This window comes from Panthera pardus, unplaced genomic scaffold, assembly GCF_024362965.1.
Source record: "Panthera pardus isolate Hobbes unplaced genomic scaffold, ASM2436296v1 HiC_scaffold_20, whole genome shotgun sequence".
Taxonomy (NCBI): Eukaryota; Metazoa; Chordata; class Mammalia; order Carnivora; family Felidae; genus Panthera; species Panthera pardus.
Window position 1 is genome coordinate 14420930 of NW_026526766.1, and position 16761 is coordinate 14437690.

Below are 16761 nucleotides of genomic sequence, written 5' to 3' on the forward strand. Positions count from 1 at the left end.
TGATTCCCAGGGCCCAACTGAAGGCCTAGAATATAGTAGGGGCTCAACAAATGTTTGCTGACTAAATGAATGAGAGCATAGGGCATTGGCTAAGGGTGGGAAGTGGCAACTTACCCAGCTCATTGAACAACAACAACAGCAAAATCAACCATATTTAATTACTGAGGAAGGAGGATAATTTATAGAGTTAAGTCTTTGTTAAGTCTTATGAAACACTGATATCACGGCACCTTTCCATGAGTTTCATCATATGTTGTTTTTATGAGCATAGCCCCCTATCCTAATACCCCGAGGTATATGAAAAAAAAAAAATGCAAACCACGCATAGCCTGCCATTCCTCTTCCTAGCACTTTATCTTAAGATTAATAAGTAAAGGATTGCCTGGGAGGCTCAATTGGATAAGCATCTGACTCATGATTTCAGCTCAGATCGTGATCTCACAGTTTGTGGGACTGAGCCCTGCATCAGAGCCTGCTTGGGATTCTCTCCCTCCCTCTCCCTCTGCTCCTCCCCGGCTAGCGCATGTGTGCGTGCCCTGTCTCTCAAAGTAAATAAATAAATAAATAAATAAAGCATTAAAATTTTTTTTTTAATTAGAAAAAGATTAAGAAGTAAATATTTGACCCTCAGAAATGGTCAAAGCAGGGCTTCTTGTGGTGGCTCATTTGAACCAAAATTTTGCAGCTTTACTAGATTTTATTACCAACTTCAGGTTGGCGTGAAGGATAGGTAAAGACAGTGAAGATTAATGATCAGATTGACATTGTCATGCTATGTATTTTAGGCCACTGAAATAACTATATCAATATATTCCATATCTAGAAATGACTATAATTTCCATAATGTAAAGTGCATGGCAAATGGAGAAATTCCTATTGGTATCACAAATCATAAATGGCTTTTTTTCTAAGTCATGGGAGCTGAACTGTGACTCAGATCTGTGTCTTCATGTCCTTCTAAGGTAAGGGCAGTACGTAAATAAAAATTAAGAGTAGTTCTACTATGTACTTTAATTTAATTTAAATTTTTTTTTGAGATTTTATTTTTATGTAATCTCCACACCCAGCATGGGGCTTGAACTTACAACTCCAAGATCAAGAGTTGCGTGCTTTTCCAACGGAGTCAGCCAGGTGCCTGCCTATGCACTTTATTTTTAAAAGGTCCCTTACACTTGTCATTCTTAGCGTGAGGACAGGGACCATACCATACTTATTTTTATATCCTGTACAACACATGGCACATTATCTTCCCTGTGGTAAGCACAAAGTTTGTTCAGGGAAGATAAAACATGTTGTAATTATTTCAAGTGCATCATGTATTCCATTATACTTTTGCAATATTTATGCCTCTTATATTTCTTTTTTTCTTTTTTTAGTGTTTTTATTTATTTTTGAGAGAGAGAGAAAGGGGGGGCAGAGAGAGGGAGACACAGAATCTGAAGCAGGCTCCAGGCTCTGAGCTGTCGGCCCAGAGCCTGATGCAAGACTTGAAATCATGAACCCTGAGATCATGACCTGAGTTGAAGTCGGGTGCTTAACCAACTGAGCCACCCAGATGCACCACATGCCTGTTATATTGCTAATTATGTCCGCACTTACCATTTCACTGAGTTAAATTAATAACTTTGAGTAGAGAAACTAGTACTCATCACACCTTAATAAAATCTGCTGTTTTTGCCACCCAGAATCCATTCGCCTTCTATAGGACACTTTATCTCAATTTGTCTAAATAACTACCCCCTTCCCCACATTCAGCTCCTGTGCTTGATGGAGCTTGTGACTCAGGTCATGACATCGCATTTTACGTTGGTCTGTTCCACTGATGGTTTGAGGAAAAGACATTGGCTTAATTGGGGTAAATAAGGAAAAAAATGAGTTTTTGTGTTGGGTTTTCCTGGAATTTGGGAAACATGTTGCTTGGTTTTGCCCTTACTTGAATTTGAGAGAGTATAAAGTCTACAGTGGTTGCTGCCATCGAGGAGAAAGATGCCAGAGAATGGAAGGAGGGAGAACGAGCGAGAGAGAGATGGAGACACATACACAGAGAGAGAGAGAGACAGGAGGGGAGCACCACTGGCTGCTTTGGCATTGATTAACCTGCAAGCAAGCTGTGCCACAAGGTAGTGTGACCATGGATTTTTTTGATTGTGTGAGGCTGTGTATTCTCTCTTGGCTTAATCCATTTGACCTCATCTTCTACCACTTTCAGCCCATAGTCTCATACATTTTTTCATTTTCTTCATTTCATGGAATATTCTAGTATTATGTACACTACAGCAATTTTAATGCTCCAGAGGGAAAACTGAATGGGTCTGCATTGGGGGGGGGGGGGGTGGGGGGGCGGCTAATGTATATAATGTAACATTAATTCCTTTAATATTTACTGAGTCATTATGTTCCATTGCACAAAGGATTCTGAAAGCACAAACCAAACTTATAAAAGCAACAGCAAAAATTGCTTCTCCCCCTCCCATGAGGGCTAGTTTTTTGTCACAAATATAATTAGTGGCTTTTGCATGTCATATGGAAGAATATTCCGTAAATGACAAATTCTTTCATTTATGCATGATATTAAAAATCATCCCTTTAGAAATAAGCATAGAGAAAGGAATTTTTGGCTGTTACAGTTTCTGAAATATGTTTAATTTTACGTATTTAAATAACACCATAAGAATTCCTCAGGGGTGCCTGGGTGGCTCAGTCAGTTGAGCCTCAAACTTCGGCTAGGTCATGACCTCACGGTTCGTGAGTTTGAGCCCCGCATCAGGCTCTGTGCTGACAGCTCGGAGCCTGGAGCCTGCTTCGGATTCTGTGTGTGTGTGTCTCTCTCTCTGCCCCTCCCCTGCTCTGTCTCTCTCTCTCTCTCTCTCTCTCTCTCTCTCAAAAATACATAAACATTAAAAATTTTTTAAATAAAAAAAAAGAATACCTCAGAACTTATTTTTTTCTTTAAAAACACCATTTCTTTGTCATTTAAGTTGGGTTTCAGTTAGTCTTTCATTCCCAGATGAGATTGAGGGCACTAATTGTGTAGCTCCTCTAAGGATGATAATATTTGGCTCTGTGAGAGTAGAGCTCACATTTGGCATGGCTCCCGTGGCCTCCCCATGCATTCAACAGTGCTCAGTACATCCACTATCATGTGACTAGTGGCAGCCAGTGTCTTCCCAACTCCGGAACCCATGCCAGCTCAGGCCACTTGAGCTGCTCATCGATATCTTTGAGGAGAACCAACCCTCCTCTGTGGTCTCAAGAATTAACACCTAAATAGGATTCATTTCATCCTCTGGGTCTTAGCTGTTCGTGCGGCACGTTACATGTGTGTAAACTCCTCTAGTTTAAGGTGGAAAAATGGACAACTAGTTCCCAAAATACATGTGAAATCATGTCAATGAGTCTCTGCCATACTTGGGTTTTTATCAACCTGCAGGACCAGGATACTCGGGAGGATTATTCTACAAATTCAAAACTGTGTTCCTTAAGCTATTTTTAACAATTCACAAAGCCTAACAGAATTTGTCCAACTTGAGATAGGTTGCATGGGCTAAATAAAATGTTACATCTGCATTAGGTTTAAATTAATTATCAACGTGATGATACTAGACTGTTCATATTGATGACAAGTTCTGATTGGTAATCAATTTGGTCTTTAATTCATGAAAAATGGGGAAATAATTCATTCAATAGTTACTTGTATCAAGTGTCTATCTTGTCTTGATGAATGTTTTAAAACTTAAGGTTTGAGTAGGAGAAATAAAAAAAAAATGAGTCCTTGAGAATAAAGAAATATGGAACCAGTGGTAAGATGTGACCTTCTATCTATCTTGCACGAGAAGAAACCAAGGCCAGAAGAGGTGGAATGACTTTCCAAGACATCATTGGCTAGTGGCTGTGCTGGATAGGAACCTAGAGATAGTGATTCTATCTAGCGCTTATCCCTTGATATTAAATGTTGGATAATATAATTCATGTTGGGCAGAAATGTAGACAGAGTAACAGCAGGTCATTAGTATTTGCTTTGAGCTTGCTGTCATGGAGAGAAAGTGCATAAACTAAACTCTGCTAAGGTACTACCTGATTTTGAGGATCAATCAACAGTATGAGTAGGTGATGGAGATAACCACTTACATGATACTGAAAGCCTTCTATCCAGGAAAAAAAAATCTTCCTGCATGAGCCTGGCCTAAAACCTTATTCAAGAAAGAATTGTGTAAGTTACATATAGGCAGGACAAGATCTGTTTCACATATTGTCCTATCAACGGTACTTAGCATAGCATCTGTCCTAATACAGATTTCCAATAAATGCTGAATGGACAAACGGGACAAATATATGGGGACTAGCACAATATTCTTCTAAAAATCAGTGAAATGAGGACTGAACCACCTCTCTGTTGCCAGGAAATGCAGAAGTGAGACAGTCACAGACATAACTACTGCTACACAGATAAAATAGTTGGGGGGCCAAGGATGCTCCTTTGATGGGAATGCAAACCTGCCTTCTGACTTAAGAACTGGAAAATCGAGATCATTATGATTTGCTATCTTTCAAGTCTTCCTACTCAGAAGAACACAATTTTAAAAGGACTGCATTTATCCCATCTTGGATTTTTGGTGTGCTTTTTTTTTTTCTTCTGTGAAGCATAACAAGCTTGTCAGAGTTTCCATGGTGAACATGGGGCACCATGGAAACTGATAGATTTAGCTACAAAAGAAGAATAAATAAAATAGGCAGGCATCTATTTCACTGTGCAATGACAACTTCTCTCCTGCCTGGAAGAGGAAAGTGACTTCTCATTTAACCCACCTGTCCTTCACTGTGCCTCATGAAAACATGAGTTATTCGCACTGCATCGTTTTTACTGACCTGTGATGATTGGACTGTTCTTCTCAAGGTCCACTGGCTTCACTTCAGGGTAGATCTGTGTGTCACTGGCAACTGTTGGGAAATCATGTACAATGTGACAGTTGTAAATGACAACCCACAATGCAGTGACGTCGTCATGACAAAATTGAATGGAAAATTCTTTGCAGTTTACTGTATGGAGGCAATGTATGAGAACAACTGGTGTGGAGACCCACGTCCATCCTATACTAACTAGACAGGCACGCCAACCTCGGTTTCTCCATACCTAAATGCTTAAACTTCCTACTCTATAGATTTGTTGTGAGGCTCAGAATAAGGAAGTAGAAGAGAAAGCCTTTTTCAGCAGTCAAGTTCTATCTAGCAGGAGAGATTGAGTAGCTGTGGGTATGATGATACTAATAAAGTGAACAAAATGTAAAACTGATCGTGCTATGGTCCCATCCTTTGCCTCAGGACGTTAGAGGTTTAGAATATACTGGTCCCTCTCAGTGGTTGTGGAGTTTTGAGACCACTTGGCTCCATTTGAGATAGAAGAAGTGTGATCTTAAGAAAGGAAGCTGTTCAACTTTTCTGTGTGTTTGAAAATTTTCATATGAAATGTTGGAAAACTAAAGAAGTAAAATAAAGCTCTTTCTTAACCTTTACTCCCAATGAACTGATTGCCATTAGCACACGCCCTCTATAGATTTTTTAATCACTAAAATGTAAGCAATAGAGCCATCACTTGAAATTCAACATTTATATAAGGCTATTGAGTACTTCCTACTGTCCACACACTGTGTTAAGGGGATACAGAGAAAGAAAGGAAGAAGATACGGTCCTTAAGGAGAACACAATCTTCTACTGAAGATAGACTAATAAAAGAATAACGATAATACCCTGCGAACTCAGAGAAGGAGCACTTAGTACTTGAGACAGAGAGGAGGTGTAAAGGCTTTCTAGAGGGAGTTGGGAAGGGGCGATTAAGCTGAAGGATTTAGCCAGGGGAGAGTGGGCAGTGGAATAAGGCAAGTGCGGTGTAATGTGGCATTAAGGGCACTTCAGGCAGAGATCGTGAGCAAAGTAGACGCAGAGTATGTGGGATACGGAAGGAGAAGAGCCCAAAGAAGCAGCGAGAGCTTCAGGAAGCCTCCATACCAAGGAGCATCTCCTTTCTTTGGAAAGAAATGATATGTGAGGGTAGGACTCTGAAAGTGCACACCATTGTTGGATTTCTTTTTGAGAAACTGAATAGTGATACTAGAAAATAGCAGTGAAATGTACATGAATAATAACTTCAGTTCTAATACTGCATGAATATGAATGTGGGCTATCGAAAGAACTGAAGAAAAAAACTGCTATTTCCTTGAGACTTTGGAAGCACAATAAATACCATCGGTCACATGCTTTGCCTGGCCAGGCAATAGTCATATTAACCAGAAGCTGTCTTGTGATGGGCTTGGTCTACGTTTCAAAGGTGAATATGAAAGTTCTGCGCTCCTTTCTTCCTTCAAACTTCAGTGGCCTTGAGAACATTTTCGTGGGGAAGCCCAGATGAGAGTCAAAACTGCAGGGGGACCAGCAGCGTAAAAGATGAGGATGGAGAACAGATGAGATTAGTTGGGAAGCCAAAACTTCCTGAACCTGGCTGAGCTGAGGGTACTGGATCCCAAGCACAGGCCCTACAGCTTGGCTGGGAATTGGAGCAGAAGTCAGTACTGCTTGGAAGACATAATCCCTGAGGAGTGCTGGTGGTAGGTACACTCCTTCTATTTAAAAAAATGTTCTTAAATGTGTATTTATTTTTTAGATAGAGACAGAGAGACAGAGAGGCAGAGTGTGAGCAGGGGAGGGGCAGAGAGAGAGGAAGACAAAGAATCCGAAGCAGGATCCAGGCTCTGGGCTGTGAGCACAGAGCTCGACGCGGGGCTCGAACTCACAAACCATGAGATCGTGACTTAGCCAAAGTCGGCAGTTTAACTCACTGAGCCACCCAGGTGCCCCCCCCCACCCCATTCCTTCTATTTAAGATTAACTGTATTTAAAGCTACACAATCATTACTCATTCCAGAAGCCACACATAACAATGTCAACAAACATCAAAACAAAATTCCCTAGCAATTCCATTACCTCCACAGAATGACATCCATTGTTTTGGTATACCTTTTAAATTCTAGCATATATGCCTATAGGCTTTTCATGACCGTAACCATAGCATGAATGACATTTTTATTTTATTTTATTTTATTTTATTTTATTTTATTTTGAGAGAGAGGGAGAGAGAGAGGAGAGATCGAGTGGGGGAAGAGCTGAAGGAAAGGGAGAGAAAGAGTCTTAAGTAGGCTTCATGCCCAGCACCGAGCTACTCTCGGGGCTCCATCTCATGACCCTGACAATCATGACTTGAGCTGAAGTCAAGAGTCAGACGCTCAAATGACAGACCGACCCAGGCACCCCATAAATGATATTTTAAAAAACTTACCATCTTCTATGTAATTGCCATGTGGCTGTTTTAAATATTTCCTTGCTTTTTAATAACTGCATAATATTCCACTAAACTTGTCTCTATTGTTGGTCACTCAGGTTGCTTTCATTACAAATAACATATTAGCCGTATCTGTTTTAGGGATCCAGTACCTCTTCTGGAAACATTGAATGGACTCCTTTTTTACACGAAAATCCTGACATTTTCTTCACTTTTCCTTCTGAGGTTCATATGTATCCAAGCCTGAGTCAAGAGGATGTTTTCACTGTGCTGGCTGTTGGACCTACAGGGAAGGTGTGCGAGTCTGCAGAATCAGGACAAAATGACAGGGACAAAGGGCTAACGTGGCAACCTTAAGAGGCAAGCACGATGCTCTCAGCTTCAGGGCTTCCTAATTCTGAGTCCCTGGTAGGGTGACCAGCCACCTCAGTGTCCTGGGACCACAGTTTCCTCAGGGTGAAGGACCTGAGAGGGGAACGAATCATTTATGTAAACTGGCCCCGCGTCATAATAGCAGCAACTCAGAGAAAGCCTGCTCGTACGCTGAAATGAGAAACCCTTATCCTTTAGGTAAGAGCCACAATAGATATTTATCTCAGGTTATTGCTCTGCTCCCCCCCAAAAAACATGCATACATTTATTCAGTAAACATGTAAGAAACCCCAGGCACCATTCTAGGCATAAGAGCCCTGGTCTCTGGTTGGCCTGGGTGGCTCAGTCGGTTAGGTGTGGGACCCTTGATTTCAGCTCAGGTCATGATCTCACGGGTTGGTGGGATCGAGCTCTGTGATGAGCTGTGCACTGGCAGCGTGGAGCCTGCTTAGGATTCTCTCTCTCTCTGCTCCTCCCCACCCCCCAAATAAATAAATAAACATTAAAAAAAAGAGAGAGAGAGAGCCTTGGTCCTGTGGTGCTTCCGTTACTGTGTGTGTGTTTTGCAGGGAGAGGAGCAGAAATCAGTGAAAAACAGGCAATAAATGAGGATGGATATGATCAATGCAATGGCAGAAATAAGGTGAATGGAATAGAAACTTTGGGGGTGGGGCGCTGCTGCTCGTTTGCCAGCTGGGAAGATTACTCTGGAGCTACATTTGAGGCAAACCAGTGATGAGAAGGGTCGGTCACGGTGAAGATCCGCAGGCGGCCTTAAGGGCAGAAGGAGCAGAGTGTGTGTGGCCCTGAGTGGAAACCAGTTGGTCTCCCTGGAGGAATTTAGTAAATGATTTTGTGAACGCATTGCAAGGAAGGAATGCTGACCCTGAGGCGGTCTTAACAACCACCCCTTCGGAGTTCAGTTTTCACAAATGAAGATCAAGAGGCCGAGGCTCACTGCCTTGACCATCGTCTCTTGATTCCTAGTCCAGTGCTCTTTCCGTCAAGCTATGCCACAGTGCCATTCCTAGCCACTTGGCCTGAGAACTTAATCCCAAGCCCGCCCCCCCCCCCCCCCGTACAACTGGAATTAAATCAAAGAAATGCATTTGTTTTAGGTGTGAGAAAGACTGGAACTGGAATTGTTTGTGGATGGTCACAAGCGCCAAAACACTGGACTCAAGGAAAAAGAGAGGGATTTGGGGATACAGATCAACCTTTGTTGGCGGGGCCCCCAGCAATTCTGTTGAGGGATGCTTCCGGAACACCAGGTTAGGACAAATACTGCATCCCCAGAAACTGAAAACAAAACTGATCCGTAAGACAGGCAGTTCTAGCGGACCTTTCCACCTGTTCCTGAACTTGGGACTGTTCAGACTTTGAAAGTGCTACAGGTTGAAGAGGTACAGGGTTTGTCACAAGCAGCCCGAAGTTTAAAGGGCAGAGAGAGCAGGCAGGCGCAACGCGAAGTGTGCCAAAAAAGACAGGTGGAGGAGGCTGGGGGACGCGGAGCAGTGGCGAATTTAGCGACCGACGGAGGTGCAAAGCTGGAAACGTCCGCTCCTTCTGCCCCTTCCTTTCTTTCCCTCCCCACCTGGGTTGGTGACTCAGCCACCCCAGGTTGAAAGAACTGCGATGTAGGCTGTGAATTTGGAAACTCAAAGAGTTAACAGATCAAAAACTAACACAGGGGAGGAGAGAAAGACCACACCCCAAGGGAGTGCGGAGCCAAGTCACAGGAGGAAAATCCTATTGGCATCGAGGAGGCACGGAACCCGCCCCTGGGCGCGGCCTGCAGGGGGCAGGCGATCGCCCAGGAAAGCGGGGGCAGGAGGAGGCCCAAGCAGGTGCACTCGGCAGCCACCCGCAGTTGCAGGGACCCCTCCTGGCACCTCCGCCCGGTGCGCCCTCCTCGGCTCGCGAACCCCGCGCTGCGCTCTGCCGCTGACATGTGCGCCGCCCCGATGCCGCCCCTGGCGCACATCTTCCGAGGGACATTCATCCACTCCACCTGGACTAACCCCATGGAGGTGCTACGGGACCACCTCCTCGGCGTGAGCGACAGCGGCAAAGTAAGCGGGCGCGGGGTCTGGCGAACCCCGACGGGCGCGCGCGCGGACAGGTGGAAAGAGTCTGGCACCTTGCGCTGCGGAGCGAGAGCCTCGGCTCCAGAGTTGAACTTGACTGTTTGACTCTTGGGGAACGCCACAAGAGCCCTGGGGCTAGGTTCGTGGGCTGGCCTGGGAGTAACACGTTCCCAGAAGCTGGGAGCTGTGGAGTACTCACACCCACGATTGGTTAGACAGCCGTCCAGGCTGCGGTGGAAGGGGGAGCGAGGCTGTGCCCTCGCAAGTATTAAGAAATCACTAATAAACCTGAACCTTGCTTCATTCATCTTTGTGTCTTTGGCGCCTGGCATAGTGCCTCGCACAGGCTAGGCGCTCCGTACATTTCATTGAATTTATTGTGAAAGAAATAACAGACGAGGGAGTCACTTGGTTAGTGTTGTTTAGCCCTTTCAGTGCATAGAATAAGCAAACAACTGATTTCATTCACTTGATTGCTCAACAGACAATATACCAACGATGCCAGCGAGATGACTTATAATGCTAGAAAGGTAGTCAGAGCGAAATTAACCACGTCCTCCCTACCCTGCCCCCCACCCCATAGCCATTTGCATCAAAGCAAGCAGTTGCGTTTTAAGGCTCAAAATGTCCTCTATGAGTGTGTCTTCTGTACTTCTTTTCCCCAAATCGGGATTTCTACAAACGACCTAGGTAACTTGATGTCTGATATTTACTGTTCATACGCACCGGGCTGGACGCACCGGGCTGGGGGTGGTGACTGCATCAGCAGTGGCTTGGCTAGTTTGGTAAGTGGAAGCCATTCCATTTTTGGCAGAAAAAAAAAAAAAAATAAAGACGAGGGTGGGCTTTTCCTCAACTACCAGTCTGGTTAGCAAAAGTACACCTATTTGTGACTTGTCAGCTTGAAGATACCATTCCTGGACTCGAGACGCTTCCGAGTCAGTGACAGTTTTGAATCGTGACTCTTACGTTTGGGGATAACTGAACCCTGTTTTCTTATGATGCTTAAAAATGATTCTGTGTGTATTCAGGGAGACTGCTGTTGTGTTTCCAAGGTGATGGAACTCGCAGAGCTCCCCCAAATGGGGAGGCTTTAATAATGTCCCCCCCCACCCCCACCGAGAGTGATACATTATTGCCTGGTGCGTTTGACCCTCAAGTTTCAGGGAACCCTTAGACTTGGGGCTAGTCCCAAGAAGTAAAGCAACAGCGACCACTACTCTGGGGAGAGATCAGAGGTGTTTCCCTAATCACCAGGAGCTGTTCATCTCTTGGGTTTCTATTTAAAAATCAACTTCCCATATCTAGAATTTTACTTGGGAAGATAGCAGACAAGAGGGTGGGTTTGAAGACTGCCTTCACCGGGTAGCGCGTAGTAAGAAAAGGAAGTAATTCACCTAAAAAAAAAAAAATTACCTTTTCTGGGGCTTTTAGAGAAGAAGAAGGAAAGAGTGTCCCGAACATGCAATTAGCAGTTCAGTCAGGAAGTCTATTCCTCAGCGAGAGCATACTGAAGTTATAAATTTAGAAAAATGCCATTCCTCCACAAAAGAAAATAGCTAGGAATTGAATACAAAGGTGAGTTAATCGAGTGCCTTATGAAATGTCCGAACTGGTAACTGTTGATTTGCTCTTCTAGCTGTAAGGCAGTTGGCTGCAGACTGCGTGTAAGGGAAGAATGTGCCATATATATTCCAAGATTTGACTTCCTCCATTTTGAAAATGGGGCTGCTTTGCCTTTGTAGCTGCTGGGATAATGTTCATTTAAAAAATGTCAAGGTTCTTCCACAAGATTATCTCCCCATAAAACAAATAAGTGTGTGGTGTCATTGTGATGTTTACATTTTTACTGAGCTCCTAAAGCTGTTCACAAACCTTGGGATGATCAGAAACACGTAAGGGTGTTTAAGTGCTGGTTCCTGGGGGTCATTCTCACTCCAGAGAAGGTGAATCTGGAGTGGCCCCCAGGAAATGGCATTCCAGCAAAGGTCCCAGGGCATTTGGATGCAGGTTGTGGGTGGATTTGGGGTAAACAAGGGTATAGGGTGTGTGATGGGACCAGTTGTAGAGGGTCTTGGGACCTAGTTCTCCATTTCAAGCCCAGGTCTGGGGTAGCTTGTCAGATAGAGGGGACATGACTTCCTTTCCTTCTCTCTCTTCCTTCTAGACCTCATCTCTCATTTCCTGTAACTTCATTTAGGACTTAGAGCATGGTAATGACTAACTACTTTTAATTCATTAAGTAAAGCTCATTGAAAATTACATTAATTTAAAAAAATCTCTCGTCAACATCTTAGTATTGGGCATTTTGAATTCAGAGTTAACTCAAGTGACATGTAACTCAAGTGACATGCTCCTAGCAAACCCTTAACCTCTGGCTCACTGTAGCATTTTTGCATATTTCCACATGATGGCATCGTGCAGACCAGCAGGTGGAGAAGAAAGCCATGGCCTATGATGCACTATGTGGGACGTGGGGAGGTCACCACATTTCCACTGTGCAGCATCCCAGCTCATGTCATTGGCCCACTGGGACACAAAGATGCACCTGGGAAGAAAGATCTACATGGCATTTGTCGCCAGGCGTGCCAGCACATTGTATTTAGTATATTACTGTGTCATTATTCCCATTACAGATGGGGAAGTTGAGACTTGAGAAAGCATGCTTTCAGAGATGGTGGCATAGCTGGATTTTGAATTAGCAGGGCCAAAGCCATATTCTCTTCACTAGAGCAAGCCGCCTCTGTGAGGCGTAGTCCTCAGCCTCAAAGGACTTGCACTTTTAAGCAACAAAGCTTAGACGTGTACCTGTAATAAAAGTGGACTGACTCCTAAACCAAAGACTGGACTCATTGCTGACGACACGTTGATGAGAGAAACATGCAAACCTTGTCCTGCCCTTGTGAAATTGATAACATAGTGATACATTAACAGACTGCTATGACCCATCAGAACTTGAACTAATCAGGGAGTGGAGAGAAGGCTTTCCTTAGTGTCAAGTGACATTTAAATTGTGACCTAAAGGATGAGTAGAAATTAAATAGGTAGGGCAGGAGGCATTGGAGATAGGGAGGGAGCAGCCTGTGCAAAGACCCTGGGGTAGAAAAGAATGAATGCATCGATGTGGTTAGAGTCCAAAGTTCTAGGAGAAGGATAACTCAAGATAAGGCAGGAGAGATAGGCAGGGCAAGGTCTTGGAGTGCATAGGGAGTTGGAGGGCAGAGACACAGATTTGCCATCATCAAATTGTACACTTTTTAATTTTTTTTTCTTCTTAACATTTATTTATTATTCAGAGACAGAGAGAGACAGAGCATGAGCATGGGAGGGGCAGAGAGAGGAGGCAACACAGAATCAGAAGCAGGCTCCAGGCTCTGAGCTGTCAGCACAGAGCCTGACATGGGGCTTGAACTCACAAACTGAGAGATCATGACCTGAGCCGAAGTCGGACGCTCAACTGACTGAGCCACCCAGGCACCCCAAACTGTGCACTTTTTAAAGGTCATTTTAGCTTCAAGTTAAAGAATGCATTAGAGAGGGGCACCTGGGTGGCTCAGTCGGTTAAGTGTCTGACTCTTGATTTCAACGCAGGTCATGATCTCACGGTTTGTGAGTTCGAGCCCCATGTCGGGCTCTGTGCTGACAGAGCAAAGCCTGCTTGGGGTTCTCTCTCTCTCTCTGACCCTCCCCAGCTCACTCGCTTTCACTTTTTTCAAAATAAATAAATATAAAAAAAAGAGAATGCATTGGAGAGGAGTCAAGTGCAGGCAAGGGGATCAGATAGGAGCCTGCTGCAGTAGTTTAGGTGAAATGGATGTGGTTCAGAAGAGAGAGGCAGTGCATTGTGTCAATTAAGATATGAACGCCTGGAGCCTGCTTCAGATTCTGTGTCTTCCTCTCTCTCTCTCTCTCTCTGCCCCTCCCATGCTCATGCTCGGCCAATCTCTCTCTCAAAAAAATAAATAAACATTAAAAAAATTAAAAAAAAAAGATATGAGTATAGTTGATACACAATGTTACATTAGTTTCTGGTAAGAGATGAACTGTTAAGAGTACCTAACTATGTGCATCTGATGAAGTTACTGAACATTTCTGCTTTCCAGTTTCCTCATGTATAAAATAACTAGTGTGGGGCGCCTGGGTGGCTCAGTCAGTTAAGCGTCCGACTTCGGCTCGGGTCATGATCTCACGGTCCATGGGTTCGAGCCCCGCATCAGGCTCTGTGCTGACAGCTCAGAGCCTGGAGCCTGCTTCCGATTCTGTGTCTCCCTCTCTCTCTGACCCTCCCCCGTTCATGCTCTGTCTCTCTCTGTCTCAAAAATAAATAAACATTAAAAAAAAAATTTAAAAAATAAAATAAAATAAAATAACTAGCGTAACCCCCCCCCTCATACGGTTGTTGGAGGGCTTACGTGAATTACTAATTGTCAGGTGCATAGAATACCGCCTTGGACGTAGTATATGCCCAGTAAACATCAGCGGTTATCAGCAGTGGAGGTGGAGAGAGGTGGACAGGATTGGTGTCAACTTAGGTCGGGTCAAATGGACTTGATGATATGGTTAGAGAGATACGTGTGACTCTATTAAAAGGTGTGGTGCGATACTTACTTTTCTAGTTTCCTGGTGTTGAAGGGTGGCCAGTGTTGACATTCTGACATGCAAGAAATTGGCTAAGAGGCTTCTGGGAAATATTTTTCTCCCTCGTAAATGTGGGAAGAGTTCTTCCTTTTTTGGATGTTCTCATGTGAAGAGTGGACCTGCTGCCCTTGTTTGAGACGATGAGGAAGAGCTTTAGAGGATTTCAGAGACACTTACCTGGTCTGTCTTTGAACATCATCGAATACATACATGAATAACATCATTGGATAGTTAACTGTCCCGGGAACTGCCCTCCGCCTACTGCCCTCAGACTTCTGCGGGATAATGAAATGGCTTTTTTTTTGGTCTACACATCTGTTAATTGCAGCCCAGGGCACCTCTAACTACGGCACTGCTTTTTTTCCAAAAAATCATATTATTTCAAAGGACTGCTCACTGCCTTTTCCTTTTCCCCATTTCTGTCTTCTCCTTGTTGGCCCAAAATGTCAGTGTCTTTCCAGGCACCCAGATCCTTAGTCCAGACCAGCTTGTTTTCCTCTGGGGTATCTTTGTATGCGCCCTGTCCATTATCATTGACCTTGTCCAGCCTTTCACTTTCTCTTGCAAAACTAATACAGGAGCCTCCTAGCTGTTTGCTCTTCTGCATTCCGATGTCTATTTAATGCCTACTCCTCCTTTAGATCACAATTTAAATGTCACTTGACACTAAGGGAAGCCTTCTCTCCACCCCCTGATTAGTTCAAGTTCTGATGGGTCATGTCAGTGTACCACCAGGTTATCAATTTCACAAGGGCAGGGCAAGGTTTGCCCGTTTCTCTCATCAATGCTCTCCACATCCCCGAAGGCTACTTCCTTGGAGCATGGCGAGCATCACGTATCGCCTCTCATACCACTACCATCGGCTCTGTGTTGTCTCTGAGATCCAAATGTTCCTGATCGACATTCTAGGGATGACATTATTTGACCCCACCCTGCTTTTCTAACAAATACTTCCTCCTGCTCCGTGTTTCTCTCTGGCAAATGGGAGAGGGATTTCCATGACTCGTTTACACCACGAGGTATCCATGAGCTCAGGGATGTCTATCCCTGCCAACTTCTCACTGTTCCCCAGCACATCGTGTTCTTTTATGCCTCCTTTGTGGGTGCCAATCTCACAGCCCGGAATAGTCCTCCTTTTTATATCCCCCTTTTCACTCCACCTCTGTCAAAATAAAATCTTGCTCTTCCTTCAAGGCCCAGTTCTGATGTCTTCTTCTTCTTCTCAAAAGTTGCCCTGGCCATCCTCCTTCAGTTGCAATAAATTACCCTTTGTTCTCCCACAAAAGTTGGCATATATACTGACACCAGTGTTTTTCTGGTGGTGAGGAGCATGGCTTCTGGAGTCAGACTATGTGGATTCAGACCCCAACTCTGCCTCTTACCTGGATGAATTTTCTAACATATCTAAGCCTTGGCACCTCATGTATAAATTGTGGACAATAATAGCACCCTGAAGGAGTGGTGAGGCAGATAAGACAGAGTGTGTAAAGTACTTGGCACATAGCAATTGCACAATAAATATTGGCCACTGTTCTTATCTTTTCTTTCGGTAAAGTAATTATTTCATTTTTGCCTTTCATTATGCTTAGCTTTATAGAACGTCCTCACTCACTGGGCTAGTGTGAACTTCTTTTACAAATGGGAGGTGAACTGGAGAGAAGGTAACATTTATTAAGTCATACTCTTTGTCAGACTCTGGCAGATTCTTTGTACGTTAGCAATTCTGAGATGAGACCGCATCATCATCGTCCTTTTTTTGCTTCATCATCTGTGCTTTACAAATGAAGAAGGGAGGCTCAGAGAATTGTCTGTCTCAGCTGCGGCCACAGCAAGTTAGTGGCAAAGCCAAGATTCACACTCATGACTGATTTCAAGGTCTGTGCTCTTTCAAGGAGTCCCTCCTGCCTCCTGTCATGAGAAGGGCTGAAACCCTATTGTCCTTAGGGCCCCTCAACATTGACTTATCGTTTGAATGCAAATTAGGTCTATTGAATGTGTTGTGTAGTGTGTGTGTAAAATGTGTTGAATGTGGTGTGTAGTACAAAGACAGTCATGCGTGATGAGTGAAAAAGACATTTATAGCTCCAGAGAGATTTTTTTTTTCAAATTGAAGTATAGTTGATACTCAGTGTTACATTAATTTCAGATGTACAGCATAGTGATTCCATGACCCCATACTTTGTGCTATGCTCACCAACACTCACCATACGATGCTATTATAGTACCACTGACTCTGTTCCCTATACTGTACCTTCTATCTCCATGACTTACTCATTCCATAACTAGAAGCCTGGATCTCCCACCCCCCTTCACCCATTTTGTGCATTCCCCTAC

The 16761-nt window shown here is 44.0% G+C and overlaps 1 protein-coding gene across 5 annotated transcripts in view; it reads left to right on the top strand.

Moving 5' to 3' along the window:
* GDA (guanine deaminase) overlaps positions 1 to 16761 on the top strand; it is a 104870-nt gene that overhangs the window by 15623 nt on the left and 72486 nt on the right. Inside the window, exon 1 of one of the 5 annotated variants that reach the window (XM_019463607.2) lies at positions 9210 to 9774. The exons of 1 other annotated variant lie outside the window; for it this stretch is intronic. In XM_019463607.2, coding sequence (XP_019319152.1) covers positions 9652 to 9774 — 123 coding nt within the window. In that variant the 5' untranslated portion in view covers positions 9210 to 9651. Of the gene's footprint in view, positions 1 to 9209; positions 9775 to 16761 lie in introns of those variants that run through there. 3 more of the 5 variants (XM_019463606.2, XM_019463604.2, XM_019463605.2) reach the window with 3 other exon arrangements.